The 23,091-nt window shown below is 43.3% G+C and overlaps 1 protein-coding gene across 1 annotated transcript in view; it reads right to left on the minus strand.

Annotated features, from left to right (window-relative positions):
• Window positions 1–1,521: 1,521 nt before the first annotated feature.
• shq1 (SHQ1, H/ACA ribonucleoprotein assembly factor) overlaps window positions 1,522–23,091 on the minus strand; it is a 37,507-nt gene continuing 15,937 nt past the window's right edge. The window contains exons 10-12 of the mRNA XM_058632552.1: window positions 19,622–19,745; window positions 13,192–13,312; window positions 1,522–2,900 (exon numbers count right to left, since the gene is read on the minus strand). Of these exons, the coding sequence (XP_058488535.1) occupies window positions 2,222–2,900; window positions 13,192–13,312; window positions 19,622–19,745 (924 nt within the window). The 3' untranslated portion in view covers window positions 1,522–2,221. The remainder of the gene's footprint in view (window positions 2,901–13,191; window positions 13,313–19,621; window positions 19,746–23,091) is intronic.

Raw genomic sequence — 23,091 nt, forward strand, 5'->3', positions numbered from 1 at the left:
CCGGCTATTTCTGCTCAGGCAATAATAGCAAGCAGCACAAGCTAAGACATGGGACTAAATGCAGTAATTGCCAAAAATATGCTTTATTATGAATGTCCATATTTAGCATTATCTGAAAGCTTACGGATACAGAGGAAATAGACACACATTAGTGACATTAACAAAGAATATTATAAAATGTTGTTTTAGTGGTGCATTGTGTACCAATTAGACACATCTAATGCTTTCCTAAGTGTCAGGGAAGTACGGTGGCCTCTGCATACCAGAAAGGATGTCGTTCTTCATTTGCGTAGTAAGGCTTCGCTTCAAAATGCAAAACGGGACTGCTGAAGAAACATGGTGGTGCTTATCCAGCGGCTACAAAACCCAAACAAGTATTTTTATTTTTAAGCAATTATACACTTACACAAACATAGTTTATCCAGTTTCTCCTAATAAACCCTCCTAACTGTTACACACTGGACCTTTAAAGTGAGAAACGAAAGAATGAAATGGCTGGATAAGAAATGCAGGCTCCCCCCTTGAAGAATCAACATAAATCACTCCTATGCCGTTCCCACTGGTCAGAACAGAGTTCAAACCAGGTATTAAATGGGTTACTCGACAAGTGGGAATGTGTTTGATCAGCATTCACTCCCGGGTCAAATAACTCTGCAATGCACACGGTTTTTATTGGCTTTGGCGCTGATCGGCATCACTGGGCAATGGACAGCAAGTTGGACCAGACTTTCTACGTGAAATCTTAACAGTTTTTACTGTACCATCCCTACAAAACGTCTACTTTGGTAAGGAGAAGACCTCCTTACCAACAGGATATCACTTCTGCCACTGTATGTGGAGATGGACATGACTCAGCTGGTCAGAGTGTGTGTTTTTTCTTCTTCTGGTCTTCTATCTCTGTGCTGCCTCAGGCCCCCGCGTTTCCCTCTTGTCTCTCCAAAAAACAGCTGCCGCGCCGCAGCCTCCCTCGCAGTCCTCATCTATCTGCTTGACATGCGCTTCCTTGTTTGTTCTCCCTCGCCCCGCTAGACGCGGCTGATGATATTGAGCCGCGTCGACTGCGCTCCTCCATTCACGCCAGATGAATCAATCACTCCCGCCTGCTCCGCGGCTCCTCTTTAGTGCCGACGGAGTCTTTTCCACTTCAATCAATGCCAGGGCTTTAGGAAGGAGTTAGTGCCTTTCCTACTATTTATTAAGGAAAGAATGGCTGCCTCAAAGTAGCTCTGCCAGTCACCTTAGGTGAATGATGAACAGCAAAGAACAATGACAAATGTTTTATCAGCTTCCTGGAATGACGTTCCTCTTCTATGTTTTCCATCCAACATGGACGTGTTCATATTTATATGGGACTATAATACAGCCGTAAAGTCAGGTGAAGGTTAGACTGCTGCTTTTAACAAAACGAGGAAGACTAAAACCCACACACATTAACCAACCATGTAAATAAGGAATGAGGATTTTTATGAGGTCAAACAAGTTCATCAATTAGTACAACATACACTCACTAAACCATTTAACTGTCAGTGAACACAACTATCCACGGCGACTGTGTGCATTCAGGCACGCAGACATGGTCAAGACAACCTGATCAAGTTCATACCAAACATCAGGATGGGGAAGAATGTTGATTTAAATGACTTTGAATGTGGCATGCTTGACAGACATTTGTCAAGAGTTCAAAAAAAAAGACAAAATATCCAATGAGCAGCATCAACAAAGCCAGACGGGAATGAATGATAGAAAGACAACGGCAATTTAAATAACCTCGGTATGCAGAAGACCATCACTGACAAACTGTACGAGGCAAACCTTGAAGCCGATGAGCGACAGCAGAAGAACACCTCGCTTTATGAGGTGTCCTGTCTGTACTTTATAAAGTAGAAAACTTTATTTCCCGTTGCCAAGGCCACTCAAGTTTCCTCTCGCATTTTAACTACTGTTTCACAAAATTCTGATCAAAATCCGTGACCAGCTCACGACCAGAAACCATCACCAACATCCGTGTGAAACGTAGTCAAAATCCATCATCAACATGCTCACAGACAACAGACAACAGACAAAAACAATGAGGTCCTTTTAGAAGAAGGTTAAAGCATAAAGATGATGCTTGTTATCACAACACACAGGAGAAAATCTGAAATTCCAAACAGAAGGAAAAACATTCAAAGCGAAAAACGTCCGACAGATTTTCCTACATCACGTCCACCGGGGTCAACAATTAATTCCAGCTCATGAAGCGTTTTAAGTCACTGTCATCGGGACGCTCCTGTGTTTGCACAATGAGCAGAGGATTTCTTTGAGGACTCGGCTCTAACAAAGTCCCACTGCTGCTCCTCGCAGATGTTGCTTCACTCTTTCCCTCTCCGGCGCCGCTCAGCTGTGAACCGCTCCTCTCGTCTTTGCAGCTGGAGTCTTGACAGATTTGCAGCTCCTCTGCCACCCGCTCCCCGAGCTCCTGGATCAGCTGTCTGGTGCCTTGTGGAGCCGAGGGGAGGGCCTCCACTTTGCTCACTGCTGAGATGAGCATGCTCGTTGGTTCCTGGGGGATGGGAGAGACAGCAGAGGTGGGATGCAGCTGGGGAGGGATGTCCTTACATATCTCTCCTCCTCCTCCTCCTCCTCCGCTGGATTCAGCACAGGCTTGCCCTTGAGCCTCAAATTCCTCGCTCTCATCAGACGAGCCACTGCTGCTGCTATCGCTGGACTCATCGCTGCTGTCACTGTGGGATATCGAAGTGCTCTGGAAAGCTCCCTGCTCTTTGGCTTCTTCTTCTTCTCCTTCTTCCTCCACCACCATAGTTGCTGCCTCCTCTAGTTCTTCCAGCTCCAGCTCCAAGTCTTTCTTCTGCAGAGAGGCTTTTTGTAACACAGCAGCAAAGGCTGCCACCTTCTTGGACCTGTGAGGATGGAAAGAGAGAAACAAGGACAAGTTAGGGGGAGGAAAAAAAACTATTTCAAGCAAAAATATGACTTGAACACAAGGAGAGTGAAACACGACGACTGACTGATTGAGTGGTTCTGTGGACTAAAGACATAGCCACAGGAAAACCATCTACAAATCTAATAGCCATTAACCAAAATCCCATTCTCATCTGAATACTAAGTAGCCGGTGATTTGCAGCGGCAAAGGGGCTCAACAAAATATGGAAATGTGGACGTTTAATAATGTAGGCTGAGGAGCACTGCTGCTGATACCAGGGGCTTGGGCTTTTCTCCCCTCCCCCCCCTGCTCTTGCTGCTCTCCCTGTGAGAGGCGATAAGAGACTGAGCAGGATTACACAGAGGGAGAGAGAGGGAGAGAGGGAGAGAGAGAGGGAGAGAGGGAGAGAGAGAGCGCTCCTCTCGCACCACAGTCCACACAAACACACACTCACGCCTTCACATTCCGAGGAGCTAAACTGAGATGCACCTACGATTGGTAATAAGCACACCACGCTCGCAGAAATTGACACTGAGCAGAGATGTGAGCTGTGATTTCATTATTTTATAAGAGTAATTTGTCAGAAAATAAAATGTTCTTTGTGGGTGAAATGAATTTGAAACTTTTACCAAACAACCAAATCATGGAGCACATGGAGCTAAAACAACCAAGACAGCGTTGTAGGACTGTAGGACTTTTAAAATATTACAGTATTATTGCTGTATGTATGTAAGTATAACTACAGCATTAAGATTCCTATAAAGATGCCCTGAATTGTACGCACACAACGATTTTACAATGAGTTAAAAACCCCTAAAATAATAATGATGTTTTTTTTATTTGTAAGTCAGCTCTAGGTGGAGCAGTGGCTCTTGTCCATAATCCTGCATTTTTAATACACATCACATCTGCCACGGTCCAGAGGTCTGGAACACCTACAATGTGGAAGTTTTGTAACAGATGCTGAAGATGATAGTGATTATTATTGTTATTAATGAGATCATTCTCAAATACACCTGTGACACAACTATCTCCTCGACCTTCTTCTCTCCATTACAGTTGTTTTCCAACTGACTCTGACCAGCTGTACCAAGGAAACACGCAAGGCCGACTTGCATGTACGTGTCACTTTGACACTTGTTGGTGGTCGTGCATGACGCTTGGTGCTGGAAGCAGTTATTGGAAGTGAGCAGAGCAGTTTTCTTCATGGCTGCTTAACTGGTGTTGAGACAACCCACTGGCAAAAAAAGGGAGAATAGTCTTGAAGAAACATACCCACAATGCAGTTCTGTAACGCTCAACACCTCATCATACTAATTAAAGCAATCGCCATGCTTTTAACGACTGTCGTTACACATTAGTAATACTTTTTTCAAACTCGGCAAACAACAAACAACTCGGCTCGTCGACAGCACTGCACAGGCACACGGCGGTGACGCAGGGGGAACCCCGAATGGCCACAGACTGCAGTTTTGCACAAAGTCGGACTGCAACACAGTCAATAAAAGTCTGGCGAGAGAATGGCTGCAAACTGCAGTCTCACAGCAGAATGTCTCGAAAGATTACGATGAAAAGAATGTCCTCATAAAGCAGAGAATTAAACAATGTCCCTGTCCTCCCCGTCTCAGTTTTCGTAGCTGTGTCACCGCAGAAGACACAACAGACTCCTTGAAGAGAGAGTGGGGTTTTTATTACTGATGAATGTCCTCCCACAAGGCCCCATTTGTGTAAAGCCATCAGATTGTTGGGAGGCCCCTGTCTGCACATTATTCACACTGGGAATGCCTGCCATGCTGCCAAAAACTTAAGTGCTTGCTATTCGTCCCTCAGCGTGGCCGGGGCTTGTGTGCCGCCCCCATTGCCATGGTGATTACGAGCTGACCTGTGTGGGTCACTGCGATTCAGACTATGTCCATTCAGGGTGGGATGAAAATGTGTGAGCCATGCTGGTGTGTGTGTGTGTGTGTGTGTGTGTTTATGCATGGGGGGTTGTGTATGTGTTGAGAGGCTACTCTTCCACTGCCATTCACATTTTCACACTCAGCTCCTGTTGCCCTCTCTGGCCCAATTAACCCAGTGCTGAGCTCCAGGATGGCTCCTCATTACTGCGCCGTCCTAATGAGCTCCCTATTCTGGAGCCATAAGTGTTTATTGGAGCAGCATGCAGAGGCTGCGTATTCATTTAAGACCTCAGGAGGGACTGTGTAAACAGATCTTATAGCTGCGATATATTATCTTGATACACAGTAGTCTCGGAGAAACAGAGAAGAATAGAGAGGGGATGGATGGGGGTGGGATGCCAGACCAACATTTCTGACATTTCCAAAAATGTTTTGGCAGTTTTTGTCCGTCACGATGAGGAAGAATTTGAAAAAGTCCACTGATGTCTATCCGGCTAAGACGCTTGGGCAGCTTGCCAGCTCAGACAGAACCAAGCCACATTTCTAGCAGGATCTTCCCCCCTGAGGTATCAATCACAGAGTTGTCCGAGTTGTGAGTGATATGCACAACGGTCGAGCTGTAAATCCTGTCCGATAAAACCCCACAAGACACAAACAAGTCAGAAAGGCATGTACGCCATGAGTAGGAAAAAGTTCAAACTGATTGTTTCTTGCGTTAAAAGGTCAGAAATGGAAATCCATATTTTCTCTGCCGTCAACAAATCACATAAAAGGACCAAAACCAACACTGGATTCTAATATCAAGTAATATAAATGTGTTGCCAAAGCCTGATATCTGATATCTGATCATTGTGACACAGAGCAACAAATCTCTCTTTTTGTCATTAATACACAGAACATTTAATAAAAAAGCTGTTTTAAATGCCGACTTGTTTTAGTTGTTAAGCCCCGTCTTACTGTGAAGTATAAATCGTTTCCGCAGTGACAAGTTCCACAACATTCACACATGATTCTATTTAAAGTGGATATTAGCGGTTAATGAAACAACACATTCACATGCTTTGATAGACACAGGATGCAATTCAGGTGTGACTTCCTCTTTGAGGGAAACACAAATTGAGCACATTACTACCCACTTACGTTAATGTGGTAGTTAATGTTATTACTGGGTAATTATCACTAAACACAAAGTGCAACAGAGGTAGATAAATTCTGCCTCCCCCCCCCAAAAAAAAATTGACACAGATCACCAACAGTTAAGGTAATTTACCCTGAGGGGAACATGTCTGTGTCAAATTTTGTAGTCATCAATTTGTCAAGAAGCTAAATGAAAAGCTGGGGAATCACCATAGTCATCAGTTATTGTCCTCTGGGCACCATAAATCCAAATTTTGCAACATAGTTGGCGGGAATATTTCTACACCAAAGCAGTGGATCGATTAACGTCTTAATCTGGTGTGAGTGCACATGAATTCTTAAGCTGCTTTCAGACTGAAGTCCAGATGTTCTCTGGAGATCCTCCAGAGGGGCTATCTGAAGGTTTTCCAGGAGAAACCCCTGGATAATCCACATCGGGAGAATGCGTGCGTAGCCTGGACGCTCCCGCAGATTTTTGTCACAGTATGTGAACAATAAACACTGAAGAACGTCCGGACCCGATTGACTGGACATTACCTGGAGCCCGCGATTGATGAACGGCTCGTGTCACAACCGACACCACTGCAGTCTGTGGAAACAATGTGTGGATGCCAGAAAAGCAAGTATTCACCAGTCCTACACAACTTCAACAATGGCTCATTTCCTTTTCAAACAATGACTACAGGATATGAAGACATTACTATAACCTTTCGCCTGATCCTGATGAGTGTCTACAGGCTGTACAGAGCCCGTTTCAGTCCCAGACTCTATAAAATCCATGTAAGAACTTGCTGCAGCGAGGCCGGGGCAAGAAGAGCCTCCTGCAGCACAGCCACTTCAAAGTAAGCCTCGTATTCTCTTTCCCCCGTGGGAAGTCATTACTGAGTTAGCGTTGGAAAGGCCCGCTTGTTTTCTCTCCCCTCCCTTGCTCTGTGGTGGGAGAAGCTCAGCCTGTGGTGAATACATAGGATCCGTCCAGGAGGAGGGGGGAGGGATAATGTTGTACACAATCCAGTCATTACTACACTGCTGTTGTGGTTTGCCTTCATTAAACTGAGGAGGGGTGGCTTTTTCAAGGTTGGAAAACTTCTGGTGAGACAAAGACACTTCCATCTGCCAGAGTCCTTGGGAAAAGTGAATGTACGTGTGTGTGTGTGTGTGTGAGAGAGAACAGAGCTGAACTACAATCTGACAATTCTTTCATCAGACTCCTGCTCATTCACTGAGCACGTCTGCGCTATTGAAAACATTTGTGATAAAGCTCGTCGTCCGATGTACGCGCCTGTGTAATGCGATCGCAACGCTTTCTCGGTGTAACTCGCAGAATGTAACGCCCGACGAGCCGAGGGGAATAAAAGCCGACAGTGGGAGATTCGATTCGTCAGTGTGACTGAATACTGGAATCGTCGGGAGGCAGTGGACGCCACTTCGATTTAAGAAATAACAAACACAGATGTATTTATTCAACAAACCAGTGGTTGGGAGAGTATATTTAAGGGCTGTCTGAGAAAAGACAGACACACAGTTTATGGAATTACAACATAAATACTGTACTTGTTGAACTCACATTTGAGACATAACTGTATTCTATATCACTGAGCACAAAAACTCAAACATTTGCCATTGTTTCTTTGCAAGAGATGACAATTAGCATAGAGCCCAATGAAATCCACTCTATTTCTGCAACACAAAATGTCACTATTTTATCATGTGCTTTAAGTCTGATACACATAACATTTTATTTGAAGGATTTCAACACAATGTGCAATTGTCTCAGATGGTCCCAAGCAGAACATCCCACCCCCCGCAACACTGTCTCGCAAAACTGCTCCGACTTCTCAGAAAAGACACAATTACAGTCAAATCATGAGAAATTCTGCATGATTCCATTTTTATCGCTGAAATTGCTTTTCCCATATCGCGGAAATCTTGGAGCCCTATTAAAAATGGGAAAAGGTGGCAGTGGCAGAAGCAAACAAATGTGACTTCAGCCAGTTGCACCTCACTCACCCAAATAAGCAATAGGTCTGACTTGGTTTCCAAAATTGAGATTTCACGTGGGTGGTTGCCATTTTCAGTTATCTGTGCTGTTTAGAAGTATCCAGAGGCACAAGAAGTGAACTTCTGCCACACATGGATAGTAAAGCTTGAGCATGAGTGGACCGAGTGCACTGAAGTTAAAGGAGACTATGCTGAAAAACAATGCAAGCACAATATTTCTCCTGTGAGGTTTTCTGGGTAATGCACTTTTTTGGGGGGTTTGTAGGATGACTCATGTTGTAGATGGACTCATTTTACCGATGTTGCCATGTTTCCAAATTCTTTCCTTTGCCTTTGTGAATAAAATATCCTAACCAGTAGAAAATATGTACAAATCTATAACTGTAAGATGTTTCTAAAAAAAAAAAAACCCAAAAAAACAAAAATACCTTTGAGACATTTGTGGTTTGCTGGAATATAAGATATAGTCAACTTTAAAAGTGTACTTTGGCAATGTCAATGTCAATGTTCTGCTGTATTTCCCACTTCATCAATTAGGTGTAAAATTTGACCTAAAACTTTAACCGTTATACAATATTTATACTAGTGGTGCAGGCACTGGACTGGTATGTTCTTAAAAAAAAGTCAAAGCCTTCAGGAAGTTGTAGTTATTTAAAAAATTATCCAAATCTTACAAGCTGTTCAGTCCTCTCTCCACTACATCTTGTTGCAAAAAGGTGATTGCAGTTGTTTAAACGGGCTTCACCCAAATGCAGAGGCATGTGAGGCTGGAAAAAAAAAATCCCTAGACTGTAATTTAGTGTAATAAGTGGAGTGGGCACTCCAATTGTGGATAGAAGAAAATATGCAAACACGGAGTGTAAGTCTGTGTTTAAGATGAGCCTGTGTACTCAAGACAAAAAAAAACTGGAGTGGTAACACGCTGGGAGGAAATCTGTTCTACTTATCCCCGTTAGCTGGGAGACATTTGTGTCTTTGTTCTCCCCAGCGGGGGCCTCCAGGATCTCCTTCAGTGCTGAGGCTAACATCAGATAAAGCTGCTTCATTATTTGTTTAAAAACCTTCCGCAGGACGAGCATTTGACAGCTGTGTAACGCTGCCTGGTGGCTGCAGGAAAGTCCTTCGCAGCAAACATCTGGGTGTCACATCAGCTGTGTGGCTGGGAGGTGGATCAGAAAACCTGCCAGGCTTGACAAGAGCCCAAATCCCCCCCCCACTTGTTTCCCCACAGGGAGCATCACACCACAGAGATCGCCTCAAACACCATTTTTTTTTATTCTCCAGTTAAAAAGCCCCCGGGTACAAGTAAAAAATGAAAAAAACCTTTTGTGCTAAGTAGCCCGTGGGAAAATCTTGGTAATAAGTGTCTTGTGTTTTACACCTGAACAAACAGGTACGGTGAGGTGAATGGTGCGGCGTTTCACAGCACGGGGGATGAGCGTTAACGCCACACCGACGAGCAGAAGGGCATTTTTCAAGGCATTTGGCCACCAGTGCGCGCTGTCACGCTCGCCCCATGAGTGACCTTGTTGCCCTGAGGCGGTCCTGTTATTGCAGCTCCAGATGCTTTTCCCTGCGGGGGAGCTGCCGACAAACCCTCCCCACTGACACTGTTATGCACACAAAACGAGGGATGAATGAGACAAGGGAGAAATAGAGAATATGTAATCACCCCAGAGGGCTGATTCATACTGGAAAAAAAAAAAAACAAAGAGAAGGAAGAAAAAGAATGTCTACAAGTTCATTTTTGGCAGCCTTCTGTTGTTTTCATGTGGCACAGCAGACGGTGTTTAAGATTGCGATGCATTGTACTCATCTTCTGAGGGGAAGACGACACCCGCTGTTTTTGGGGACGGCTCACTTGCCCACTGTCCAATTACCTGTTCTTGAGTAAAGTGTAATCTGTGCCTGAACCTTGTTTCAGCCTCAGGAGCAACGTCCAAATCACACATCTTATGGACAAGTCAAATTTTCACCAGAGAGCCAGTTATTCCTTTTGCAAGAATGACTTCATATCGAAACTCAACTCCCTTTCCCATCTCCCAGACTAAACCCTGGAGCTCATCATTTGTATGATGCCATGTTTTTTTTCCTGTTGGAATCTAATTGACCCATTTAATAAGGGTGGGTGGGTGTTTTCTCAGCGAACCTTAACGGGGAAAAAAAAAGGAAGTTGTAGCCCTTCTGATTTAACAAAGGTACTGTAACACAACACCAAGCTTATAGGCTTTTTGTCTGTGCTGGCTGCCATGAATCTACGTTGGCCTCTCTCCCAGCTTTTTGATAAAGTGGGTGAAGACAAAGAGAGAGAGAGTGAGGCGACTTTCTTTTTTCTTCGCAGTCCAGCAGCTCTGTGGGGGCTTTGGCATCTGCGGACCTTCAAAAGCATGCACCAAGGCTAATGGAGTGGAGAGGCTGCTGCTCCATTTTGGAATAATACTCTCTGCTAACAATTCCGAGATAATTAGGAATGGGTGGGATGTGCGAGGGCCAAGTTGAAACAGTTTCCAGAGAGGAAGAAGTGTGTTGAAAAAAAAAAGCTTCCACACCACTGAGACAATGAGAAGAGCAAATTGCTTTGAGCTTGTACTCCTGATTTCAGTGTGCAGGCTTCTCCTCTGTCTCCAAGTGTGAGAGCGAAAAAGGCGAGTGCTTCCCCCGGAGCTTAAATCACAGTGAAGCCTTTATGAGGCTGTAAATTTGAGACGGATGTCTCAGCAGTCAGAGGAACTTTAGGAGTAGAAATGCACGTGGGACAGTCAGGGAGACTAAATAAATCAACTCCCTAGCCAACAAACACCTATTAATCGCTGTGTCCATCATGCGCAGCTGATCACATCTGTCTCGCTGGTGGCAGGGAGTGACAAGATACAGCGATTGCATCCGGGGTATAGATTACATCTAATTTTTCCGCCTGGCTCCCAGAGACCACTCACTTAGCCGAGGATGACAAATCCCGCACGGGGGAATATCTCACACCGGAGAAGACAATGCCTCCATAATCTGTCATCAAACCTGTCAGGAGACACAAAGGGGGGGGGGGGGGGGGGGGGAGCTGCCATAACAAACCACATGTATGGCGGTGGAAGTTGGTCTGTTCATTCAAAGCAACAGAGTTCAGGCCCAAGTCTCCCGTGCAGCTTTTGGTTCCTTTTTAATATTAAACTACAAACATGAGAACATAGTTTCCCAAACCACATGAGGAGACTGTATGCAATTTCAATGGAGCCAGAATCCCCACACTGACACAACAAAAAGCAACTTAAGCTCGGATGCTCTTTTAAGTGGCTGGCAGTGATAGATGTGGTTTTTACTCGTCTGAATGTCTTTTTTCAAGGGATGACAGCTCGCACAAGGGGAGACAATAAAAAACAATCCAAGCTTCTCTGTGGGGGGGTGTGCGCGATATAAGCTGAAAATGTTATCATGATGTTCCAAGGAATTTCGCGATTTTCATCGTGGCATTGTTTTATCAGTGACTACAGGCAGCGGCGTTGTAGGGAGAATGCACTGACAGTATGTTTGCAGAATTAATAAAAGTTATGAAACTCCATGAAGCCATTTCTCTATGCTCTGCTCCCTTAAAGTTAACTTTCAGATGCCTCAACCAGCAAGTTCCACTGTGTTAACACACACACACACACACACGCACACACGACACAAAATAAACCAGCAAGTCATGTGCTCCTCAAACGAGTTTGGCTTTCAGCCACGTTGGTGTTGGAGGGGAGACCACACACAGTGGATCCCTCGACACAGCTTCAATACACGGTGATATTTACCATAAAGACATTTCAGAGTAAATTTCGTCAAACATTAAAGTGCAGGAGAAGAAACTCCAACCACCAAAAGAATCATGAGGCCCAGCTTTCACAATATACAAAGCCCTACTTCACATGAAAGGGGGAAATGTAACAATTCAATCACAGGTCTGTGCTAAGTGAGCACAGACTAATCCATTTAATGATCGATGGACGGTGGAGTACGAGTCAGCATGTGAGGTCAAGCTGACATTTAGTTCCAACGTCCAACGAGGAGAAGAGGCAGGGCTCCAGTGCCCCTCAACGGAGAAGAGACTGATTGAGATTTTCAGAAAGCTGACAGAGTGTCAGCAGCCTCATGTGCTTACAGAGTAAGATAAAGGGGCCTGTCTCCTCTGGGGTCAAAGACCTCAAGAGATAAGAGATCACACGAATCCCGAGCTGAGCCGCTGATTTCTGCCACACAGTACGATCCCGGCATCCGCAGCATCCACGAGGAGCAGAATTCAAGTCCACTGCTGGAAAAATGTTGAAATAAGAATGTACAGAGAAACAAGGGAAGAGAAACTGCACTAAATCCCCGCAGACCTTTTATCGTGTCTGCATCTGGGCGCCGAGCCTACAACATCAGGCACACATTTTTCAACTGGGCTTTTTCCAGACGAGCACACCACTTGGCTGAACCCTGGCCAAGAGTAAAACAGAGCTCATTACTGAGTAATGTGCTCGCAGGCTCACATTTGAAATGTGTAAGTAATTGTAAAATATGTGCAAGGAGGAGTCGAGAGCCTTCAAACCTATATCATTTGGTGGGGGATTGCAGATTTTGCAGGATTGGCTTAAAATGCTGGTGGAAGGTTATGGAGCAGGGAGGATGTGAGAGACTCCAGTGCACACACACACACACACACAGGTCCGTGCAGTTATCCTTGTAAGGACTTGGCATTGACTTCCAATTATTTGGACAGCCTCAGCAAAATCTCATCCCTAACCTTTACCATAACCAGTTCACGCCTTACCTAAATACAATTCACATCTTAGGGTTTGAAATGAGGTTTTGCCACATTAGGACCTGATTTTGGTTACTATGTGGACTACTGTTCCTGACAAGGCCAGTGTTTATGCCAGAATAGGTCCACACACATGCACACACACACACACAGGAAAACTCTTCTTCTGCACACAGTGAATCTACTGAGTGCAGCTGGCTCTTTTGAGATTCAGCGATGGCACTTTTGACACATGTTAATAGTTATGATGAGCGACTGCATGTATCACTGCCTTGGTCATTCACTCGGAGCCGCTGTGACAAATGCCTCGTCTAATTCTCTCCTCTAAATCACCGATGCATCATGGGGGCTGAGTGGCACTTCCCTCGGCTCTGAAGATGCTGCAGTTCTCTTGAGATGAAGAGTCTCTGAGGTGTGCATGCATAGATGGAAGTGTGTGTGTGTGTGTGTGAACTTACTTGACCCTCTGGATCCAGATGCAGTAGTCTGTGATGTACAGATCGTTCAGTATGTAGGCCGGCTCGTTCTCTCGGAAGACTTTGTGAATATCCAGCAGGCATTTGAGGACACAGGCTTTCCCTGGGCACAGAAACACACCGTGGAAGGCAAATGGAAAAACAGTGTTATTCTCACTCCAGCATTAAGGATGACAATGTACTCCAGCTGCTGGCAGACACAGCATGAATCTAAAGGCTTGCAGTCATTATTCCATACATAAAAGCCAAGGTACAGGATCAGAGGAAAAACCCCAGCGAGCTGCGGGGTAATTTGATCCATACGGTTTAAGAAGCCTGGTTCCTGGTTGAAAAACAAAAAAAAAGGTTCATCCGGGGCAAAAGAGCCACGGAATAGACAGCTCTATTTTTGGCAGTCAGTCTGTCATTTCAATCATGATTCTGTTCAGACTTTTTTTTTTTTGTTAAACACGTGTTTGCTTTTATCTGTCGAAAAAAGAGCAGTAAATGTAACCGATGGTTTTCCACTTGAAATACATTCTCAGCAGCCCATTCAGGTATTGTGCCGCACCACGGGAGTTCTAATCTGAATCCAGTTTAATGTGATCTGACAATCACAAAGGCCTGATTTGCAACTAATAATAACAATAACACAGTCCTACAGAGTAATGACTGTCTTTCCAGTTTTGCATGACATCAGGCCACTTTAATGACACAGTTTATTTACAGCATCTTTATTTTTATAGTAAGTAAGTAATTGTTAAAAAAAAAGAAAGAAAAGAAATCCTGCCTGGTCCTAAACGAGGAGTAAAACGATTATTTCAGAGTTAAGTTCTCGCAGCAGTTTGTGAATCGAGTGAATGTCTCTGTCAGAAAACCTCGAGCCTAAACTTCTGCTAAACCCCCTAATGACAGCACGCTGAATACTGTTGTAGTCTTGTGGTGAGAGCTGTCTAGTATGGATTTGCCACCCATCTGTCTTACCGCTCAGCTTAAAGCCTCTTAATTACTTGAATATGTTTAATTGTGCCACTTTTCTAGCGTGAACAGCTGCACGGCATTAAGTGCGTCGTATGATTTATGCGCATCATCGTCGCATTGATGCCCGCTCTCCCTGTCAGCTTTCGTAATACTTTGGAAGCGTCCCAGACGGACAGAAATGATGCCATTCGACTTGTGACTTAAAGCAACGCCGCGCTGAAGATCAGCGATGACGTGACCCGAGAAAATCAAAAGCCATAACTTTGCTGCTCCACCCTCACGCGAGAACATAAATGTCCCCTGCCAAAGCGACACATGTTTGAGTGTTTTTCACAAAACCTCATTTCTCGTGCTTTGAGCACCATAAACAAAATTCCATTCACCTCCGTGGAATTTGGGTGGAGGCTGCAAAAACCTCTGCATAAAAACCTGTTACTATACACAGCCTTAGATACCAATTATATGTCAGTCAGGAAACACGTGCTCTTCAGGGACTGGGGTGAACTTGTGCTTTAGACAAGCAACCAATTAAATAAACAGTGCAATTCCATGTTTGCGGGTTTGCTTTGCAGCTTGAAAAACACATTTTAATTCAATGCTTCACATTAAATAACACATGCAATCCAATTTATTTTTCCTGAATAACTATCTGCTTTCTTTTCTTTTTCTTTTTTTTTTAACAGCATGTGTAGACTAAGTGAGAAGTGCTTTTACACCAATGACCATGACGATTAGCTCATCTAATAATGTAAACACATTAAATCTCGGTCGTCATTATGCGTTACAGAAATGTACCGAACTACTGTTTTTAATGATGTCTTTTACTGCACTGCAACAGCGCCTGAGGTAATGTGGATCCCACATGGTATTTACTGAACACTCAGCATCAGATTCACGCTGCAACTGATTACATAAAGCCTTGAGATCAATCAACGCTCGAATATATCACCTGTCAGCAAATGTAACTATCAGATATTCTTATCTACTAAATAGTGGGGGAGCTTTTAGCCACGATGCACACGCCATGGTTTATGGCCGAGGCCGGCACTTTGGCAAACGTGTATAGAAATTGTCTTAGCGCGCATTCAACACCACAAATGTATCACACATGCAGAACTACACACGATCTCCATTTGTTATCCTGACAAATGACTTTCCCCAGAGGTATCCCGCCAGCAAAAACTGCCAGAGCACTTCTCTCACCAATCAGACGTATAAATAGCCTGATGATGTGACCAGCAACCCATTGAGGGCAATAGAGAGAATGCCCCGCCCCCCCCTGCCCCCTCCACAGAGTTGGTTGGCATTGTCCATGAACATTCTGTCCAGTCAAAATAAACAGCACACTTGCAGTGAGGAAAACCTTAAGCAAACATTTGGTTCTCATTTAAGTATGGGATCATATGCAGGGAACTCTGCCCTCAAGTCCAGGACTTGGATCATGCGAGGAAAAAACACACTCACTTCCAAGATTTGACTTTTTCTCTCTTGCTGAGGATTCATGACTTGTTAGTAGAAAGTTACAGGGAGAAGTTCCTCTCCCTCTCTCCTCTCACTTTGCTCTTGTGATTCTTGGCGAAAGGCATCTGACAAGTGATACAGGTGTGTTAATTGGGCAAAAGCAGATTATGTGATGAGTGGGGAAGCACATGAGGCCCACAGAGGAAGTCGTCTGCAGCTGCTAAAAGAGCAGGCTGGCACAGACGCAGGGGTGGGTGTGAGGAAGGACAAATACAAAGGCTGCTGTGTCCTCTGGACAGAAATGAGGGACTCCAAAAAAAAACTGTTAAAACTGCATTTAGTGAAATTTTGTTTTTGTCTTAATCCAAATTTTATTTCTCAAACATCTGTAAAGGGTTCTGTGGATTAAAATGTCATAATAATTACACACGTAAAAACAGGAATAGAGTGCATTCAGGTTAAAACTTGTCCTGTTTGGAATTTACATCAGATTATATAAACACATTGATTTTATGCTGCAGATTACATCTGCCATGTAGGACACCCACTTATCCCTCATGCAAAGTAGCGTCAGTCTGTTGTAATTGAGCCATATCTTAAATCATATTGTTAAACGGATAATTGGTACCCACTGCAGGTATTAAGAATCTCTGCCGTGCTGCACATAGTTTTAGTTAAACCCTTTCCCTCGACTGCAAAGTTTTCCATTTTATTTTCATTGTGGTGTTTGCATTTGCATGTGACTGTCTTGGGTAAAACTTCCCAGTATTTGATGGACGGGTCATTTGGAAATGTGAAAATGTATTCTAGAGAGAGGATTCATTTTCATGACTGAAAATACTGGCTAATAGGGAACTGGGGTATGTCACATTCTCTCACCACATCTCTGTGAAGAGTGTGAAATATTTTAGTAGAATTTTCTTTTTTTGTTCAGATGATTTTATGACTTGAACAATGTCCAACGAATAAAATCCACACCAGCTTAAGTCTGCCATATCTCTCATCATCTAAACAGTCTTTTTCATCTCAGAATTTGCCTCCTCCCCCACACCAAAGTCCATAGAGAAAATCCGCCTTTGTAGCTGACAGGAACAAGGGAGTTGATGGTGAAGAAAGTCACAGCATAACACATTTTACCTCACTGATGGAGGCAACAGTGGATCAACAACTCCTATGTGCCATGATGTAAAATTGTCAGTTTTCTCTTTGGCGTGGGAAAGTGATAGGTTTACACACTTACAATTTCCAACTTAGGTGGGAGCACGTTTTCTCAGGTGAGCTAAAAATCTGTTTTTCCTTGTGTCCCCGCTGGCAGCTATGTTTACAGTGAGAATGAGCTTCCGCACCTCAAGCTGTTCTCGGCATAGGGAGCCAGCTGACTATGTGTCCATACTTAATACAACCACAAATCAAAAAAAAAAAAAAAAAGACCTGCACTATCCCTTTGAAGTGGTATGTTCTCTTTTCTTGTCAGTATCTGGCAGCTAAATGAAAGTAGGAAATGCAGCAGGAAGAGTAATGCAGAAGTGACGTGCTATAAAAAGCCAGCATAGAAACATCATCCAGGTTGACGTCTAATGTAGTTCAGCCTTTACAGTACTGCCAACTAACATGACAATATATGCTCACTGCATTTCAGCTGTCTACTTCAATTCATCTAGTTATAGTATGCATCCAATATCAGCACATACTTTCACACTGTTCACACTGCATCGACTTCCACTCATCTGGACAGCCTGAACCTAACCAATTCATGTCTAACCTTAACTTGACCACAATTCAATCCGTAGCCCTAAACATAACCAGTGCCTCAGAAATGAGGTTCTGCCTCATTAGGACCAGGTTTGGGCCTCCACGAGGACTGGTCCTGTTTGGTCAGTATTTACGCGAGAAAAGGTCCTAAAGAGATGACACACACACACATAATTGACAACACAGTGCTTATTTAAACAGAAGATTTGACCCCATCTCATTTAACTCGCAAACTTTCCTTGAATTCCCAAAATGCCATGGGAATGATGCCATATTTTCCATGACCAACACAAATATTCCCCTGAAAAAGAATAACAACAGACATGCATGGTGGACCACATCTGGCAATTCTTGTCTCTTCTTGTCTCCTCAGTCCAGTGGGGGACACAAGCATGACCCCATATTTCTCCGCACCATGTCACCTGCAGCTCCCTCAGGCTCTCGGCTCTTTTGTACCTGCGCAGTAGTTCTTTAGGAAGCAGGTGGAGGAGCTCCTTGAGCGTACTCACCATGCCACTGGAGACCTGTTCAAATATTTACCCACGGATAAGATTTCCTTCAAGGTCTTAACCTGCACGCTGCCGTTAATGGGTTTGTTTTACTCATTTCTACGAATGTTTGCTTTCACGGCCACTTAAATGAAGTGTCTCCCAAAAAATGTAACATGCATTACCATTCGCCTTATCCTGACAAATTATTTAGTGCATGAAAAATGCTGGGAGAAAAATTGGCCACAGACACACGCCAGGCTGAAAAACTGTCGTGTTACAGTTCGATTATTCACAGTCCTAATGCTGGCAAGCTTTAAATTAAATCAGTTGGGAGTCAACATTAGGAAAAATGATTGTGACATAACTACTTTTTCCTTGACAGATACAGTATAAATAGAGTGTCTTATCACTGGGATGTGTATGAAGATGTACGAGCCGTCAGGATACACTGGAACACTTTCTGGATTGAAACAAACATGAGAAACCTGCTTTTGATATGAGAAGTGCCTCTGATGTATGAAAAAGAAGGTGAGGGGAACAGTGACTCAGACTGCTGCGTCCCCGGTTCTCCTGATCAACTCATCTTCCGACTTAATGACGCGCAGAAATGCTAATCTGGAGCTTAAAAGGTCTTAATTTGCTGTCATTTGACAGCATTAAATCCATCAAAAGCTGGATAATCTTAGCCCTCACACATCCTGAGAGTGTTTATACTGCAGAGCTTCATCTGTCCATGGGGGCTTTTGATTTAAAGATTACCCTGGGCTTCAAAAAAAAAAAAAAAAATCAAACTCAATTGTCCGTTCTTAACTAATCCACATTTCACTCCCCCAGGGGAGCCGCGAGTCAGGCCACGCTCCTGCTCAGCTGGAGCAATATTACTTTTTTTTTTGAAAACACATGCCGCAGTGTGCTTGTGAATTCATCCAAAGATTGGGGTCTGTTCAGAAGGCTGTTTTTACTGGGCAGTGTACCACGAAAAGCATGCTGACTTTCAGGCTGTCTCACAATTGACCTGCATCCCAGTGCTCACAGGCAAGCAGCAGACTCCGACTTCACTCGCCAGCCTCGTTTACATAATGACAACACTGTTCAGACAAAACTGCAGGGTGGCCAAAATCAAATAACACTAATTAGTCATGATCATGTGTTCATGGTAGAGTGAAACAACTCCAGTTTTGTTCACATTTGATTTAATCCATGAATCCATAAAAGCGGCAACATTTCCCTGTTCTTTTCTCGCCTATTCCGCACCACAGCTACAAAATATTTATCTTACAGTTAGACAGCTTGTTCCAACAGGAAACTGACGTTTGTGTCACTTACACCAGAGTCCATAGAGAAAACCAGCTATTTTATCGCATGGGTTGCAGGAATCCCCAAAGATAAAAATTGTGTTTCCTCTATGACTTTAGTATATGAAATCCTTTGTAACTCAAACAGAGTAAACAAGGCAGCAACAGACAGACAGCATCCGAGTCCTGTGAGCTACTTTGCATTTCAGCCACGCTTCTGTTTTAGTGGCGACGACAGGCGGTGGACCCCACATCACGAGTCACATAAAAATGTATACCGCATTATCATGAATAATATGACATGGCATGGTCCTATTAATGAACATGTGGCAGACACTGCAGGGTCACAACTGGTCTGCTGAGATGAAAGATCAATGGAGTAATGTGAGTTTATTAGCCCCTGTGTGAGTGTGTGTGTGTGTGTGTGTGTGTGATGTTCATGCTCACACTCACCTGACTGCAAAATCTTAGTTGTGTCACAAACGGCTGCAGAGACCAGTGCAAAATGTCTGTAGAGTGGGTAACACAACACTCTACGTCCAAATGACACCAACACCTCTTGCATGGAGCAGTACGTCTGTAAAAGAGAGAATGTGACTGTCAGAAAATGATCCAGGCTGGGTGTGTTTTTGTGTTAAAGTGCTGATAGAAAATAAGAGAAACAAGATAAAACTGGACGACTAATTAATCCGTATTGAGGATGGGGATCAGACAGTGGTTTGCCATCAAAGTGCAATCAATTAATTTGGAGATATCCAGCCTAGAATCGCACCAGGCAGTTTGAGGTAATCACCAAGTTATCCAGCAGAGAATACCGTGAGCACAGCTTGACCAGCATCCATGTCCTCTCTGATCATCAGAGGACAACAAGAGTGATGTTCTGTTGTTTTGTCGTGACAATGGAGAACGCAAATAAAACCTAACCGACGTCCAGAGCCAACAATCACAACACAACAAATCATCTGAAAATGGGTGTGTGGAAGTATTTGTGGTTCGACACCACAGTTAACAAAGTAATGAAAAAATCGGAGGACTCAGCTGTAAGCTCAGCTCTCGGTAATTACACCAGCCTCAAGGTAACGTGAGACTATGACGGTCAAATGAGACTTGAACACGATATTCTTGCAAGACTTGGGCAGAGGATACAGGAGCCAAAGCTTATATTAAAAGAGCGATGAAAAGATTTTATGAATCAATATCCAATCGTTCAAATGAAGATCATCATTAATCGTAAAAAAAAAAAGATTAACCCAGCCCTCACACACACTGGTTATCATTTTTTATAGACTTCATAGAGGTTACAATTGGTTTTCATGTTATATCTGACCCGTTATCAATTTCTCCCCCCAAAATCTCTTGACAATAACAGCTTCCTCGATCATTTCGCCCCATTATAAAAAGCAACTTTAATAATTCAAAATCATTTGAACAGATACTGTTGAATAAGATTTTACACTTAAAGATAACAAAAACTAACCATTTTTATTATATTGGCTGCTTTCACTCAACTTCAAGATGTATCTGTCAGAATTTCAGTCCTTGTGGTCCCTCCTTTCTTTTTCTTAAGTTGAAGTCTGGCTCCCGTTGGAGTGCACTGCAGTTGTTGGTGCTCTAATTACTCCTAACAACTCCTCAATTATAGAGCTGGCAAAACAGGGGATTACATCTCTTAAACACCTTTGCAGTCCTGGCCAATTAATTGCTGCTTCCCTTTAATCACTGCCTTCACTCTCAGATTTTCTCTGCTCTAATGGACACACAGCCCGCAGATGAAAACAAGACATTTTTATCCCGTGTGTCTGCTTTTCTTTGTGCCTTGTTAGGGATGTGTTGCGAGCTTGTGAGCGTGTGTGTGTGTGTGTGTCATCGGGGATCACATTCTCCCTTGGGCTTGTTTAGTAGGAGTGTAAATAAGGTCTGCTGCTGCTGGGTAGAGGGAAGGGGGGGGACACACGCAGTCACACCAGCGCAGTCAACTGAGGACAGATCAACACAGAGCAGATGGAAAAGGGGGGGGGGGGGGGGATGTTGGGTGGTAGAGGGAAGGAGAATGTTAGGCATAAGCAAGGCGAGGCAGACAGTGAGAGAATAAAGAGGAGACAGCATGGAGAGAAAATGGAGTGAGGAAGCAGCGCTGATATCAGCAGTGACACACAGACAGGCAGACAGTCAAAGACGGAGAGGAATCTATTGTGGAGCAGAAAGTGAAGGATAAGAGAGGAGGAAGAGGGGGAGGCAGGGAGAGAGGGAGAGAGCGAGGCAGCCTGTCAGTCGGAGCCGACAGCTCGGCTGACTGACGGACGAGTACTAAAGGGCTGGCAGGCAGGTGGAGACTATTCTTTACTCCACTGTCACCACAGCGAGACAACTGCTACTTCTCAAAGTGTGGTCAAGGTCAAGGGACGCAAACTCTTCACGAGCTTGTTTATTGTTAGAAACCAAGTGTGTCTTGGATGGCTCGAAGGCACCCGACACACACAAATGATTTCCTTTTACATAAATAAAAAGTGCATTAAATTACTTTGGGGTCATTTTTTAAGTATGAGCATTAATATTTTTAATGATGCAAGTGAGAGAGATCCACATTTTTGACGATTTACAGTATTAGTTCGGTGGGGTTTTATTATGACAAATCAAAATTGGAACTGAAACAGAAATATCTCGAAATGAATCAATATCGAAACAAATTGAGACCTCAGTACAACGATACCCAGCCATATTTAAAATAATCAAATAAAATGAAAAGTCAAGTCCATAACGTAACTTAATTTGCATTCATTTGAGTCCCAGTCAAGACACACTGATAAGAGTCACTTTACATTGCTAATATGGACTTTGGAATTATAACATCAGAAAAATGTGATTTCTCGCAATTAATTATTGAACTTGGGCACTTTATTGCAATTACGAAAGAGTTTATCTTTCTCCATTTCAATTTAATGAATTTATTGAAGAATAGATGGAAAACAAATATTGCCTCAGACAGAGAGAGAGAGAGAGAGATACAGAGAGACAGAGAGAGACATTTGGATATATGAACCACTCTGCTAGCGCTGTTCTTTTGTAAGCCGTTTAAAAAGTCCCCAAATGTCCGTTCACTTTTCTTTTTAAGGAAGAGAAATATGTATCGGAGAATAATCCCCCCCCCACCCCAATCTATATATAAGTGCAAACTCAAGTGAGCCCTGCCTGATTAATTAAAGATCATTCAACAAACTACATCATCGGTCTCAGTAGATATGTTATTAAAACAGAAACACAGGAGGGCAAAACCACTTTCTGTTAACCGTGAAGACAACATTGTGTCACACATCTAAGGTTGATCAACTCTTGGTACCTCACAGTTTGATTGAATTACAGTTCAGAGGGCCTATGATGTTTTTATGAAACAGTTATTGGTGTATTTGAAGTGTTCACTCAAAAAGTATTGTGTATTTTTGGTTCCCTTATTTGTTATTCATATGGGGAAACACATTTCTGAGAAAACCAGGAACACGAATGACGATCCTTGGAACAGCAGTGAATTAATTCAGTCTAGTTATAGTGGTGGTGCACCCACACACACATGGTTTTCACCCCTCAGTGAAAAACCATGTAAACACATTTTTTTTCTCCCAGTTTTGCTTAAAGCACTTCTAGAACAACATTTGCAGGCTGAATTACCCGTGACTTTGCTGGAAAAATTTAAATAATAATTACTGCTCCGCTCGGTCTGTGTTCTTTTGTAAGTACTCTAATTAACATGTGTTTAATCCATGGCAAGATCGTGAGCAAGTAAAAGGTAAATACAGTAGATGCAGACAGCTGAGAAGTTTGTTTTTTTTCCTTATTAAAATTAAATTGACTTTTCTGAATTGATTTGTAATAGTTCAAGAGAAGAGACAGAATTATGATGCATACAAGAATGAATAAACTAGCTGTGG

This window comes from Solea solea, chromosome 6 (genome assembly GCF_958295425.1).
Source record: "Solea solea chromosome 6, fSolSol10.1, whole genome shotgun sequence".
In the NCBI taxonomy this organism is placed as follows: domain Eukaryota; kingdom Metazoa; phylum Chordata; class Actinopteri; order Pleuronectiformes; family Soleidae; genus Solea; species Solea solea.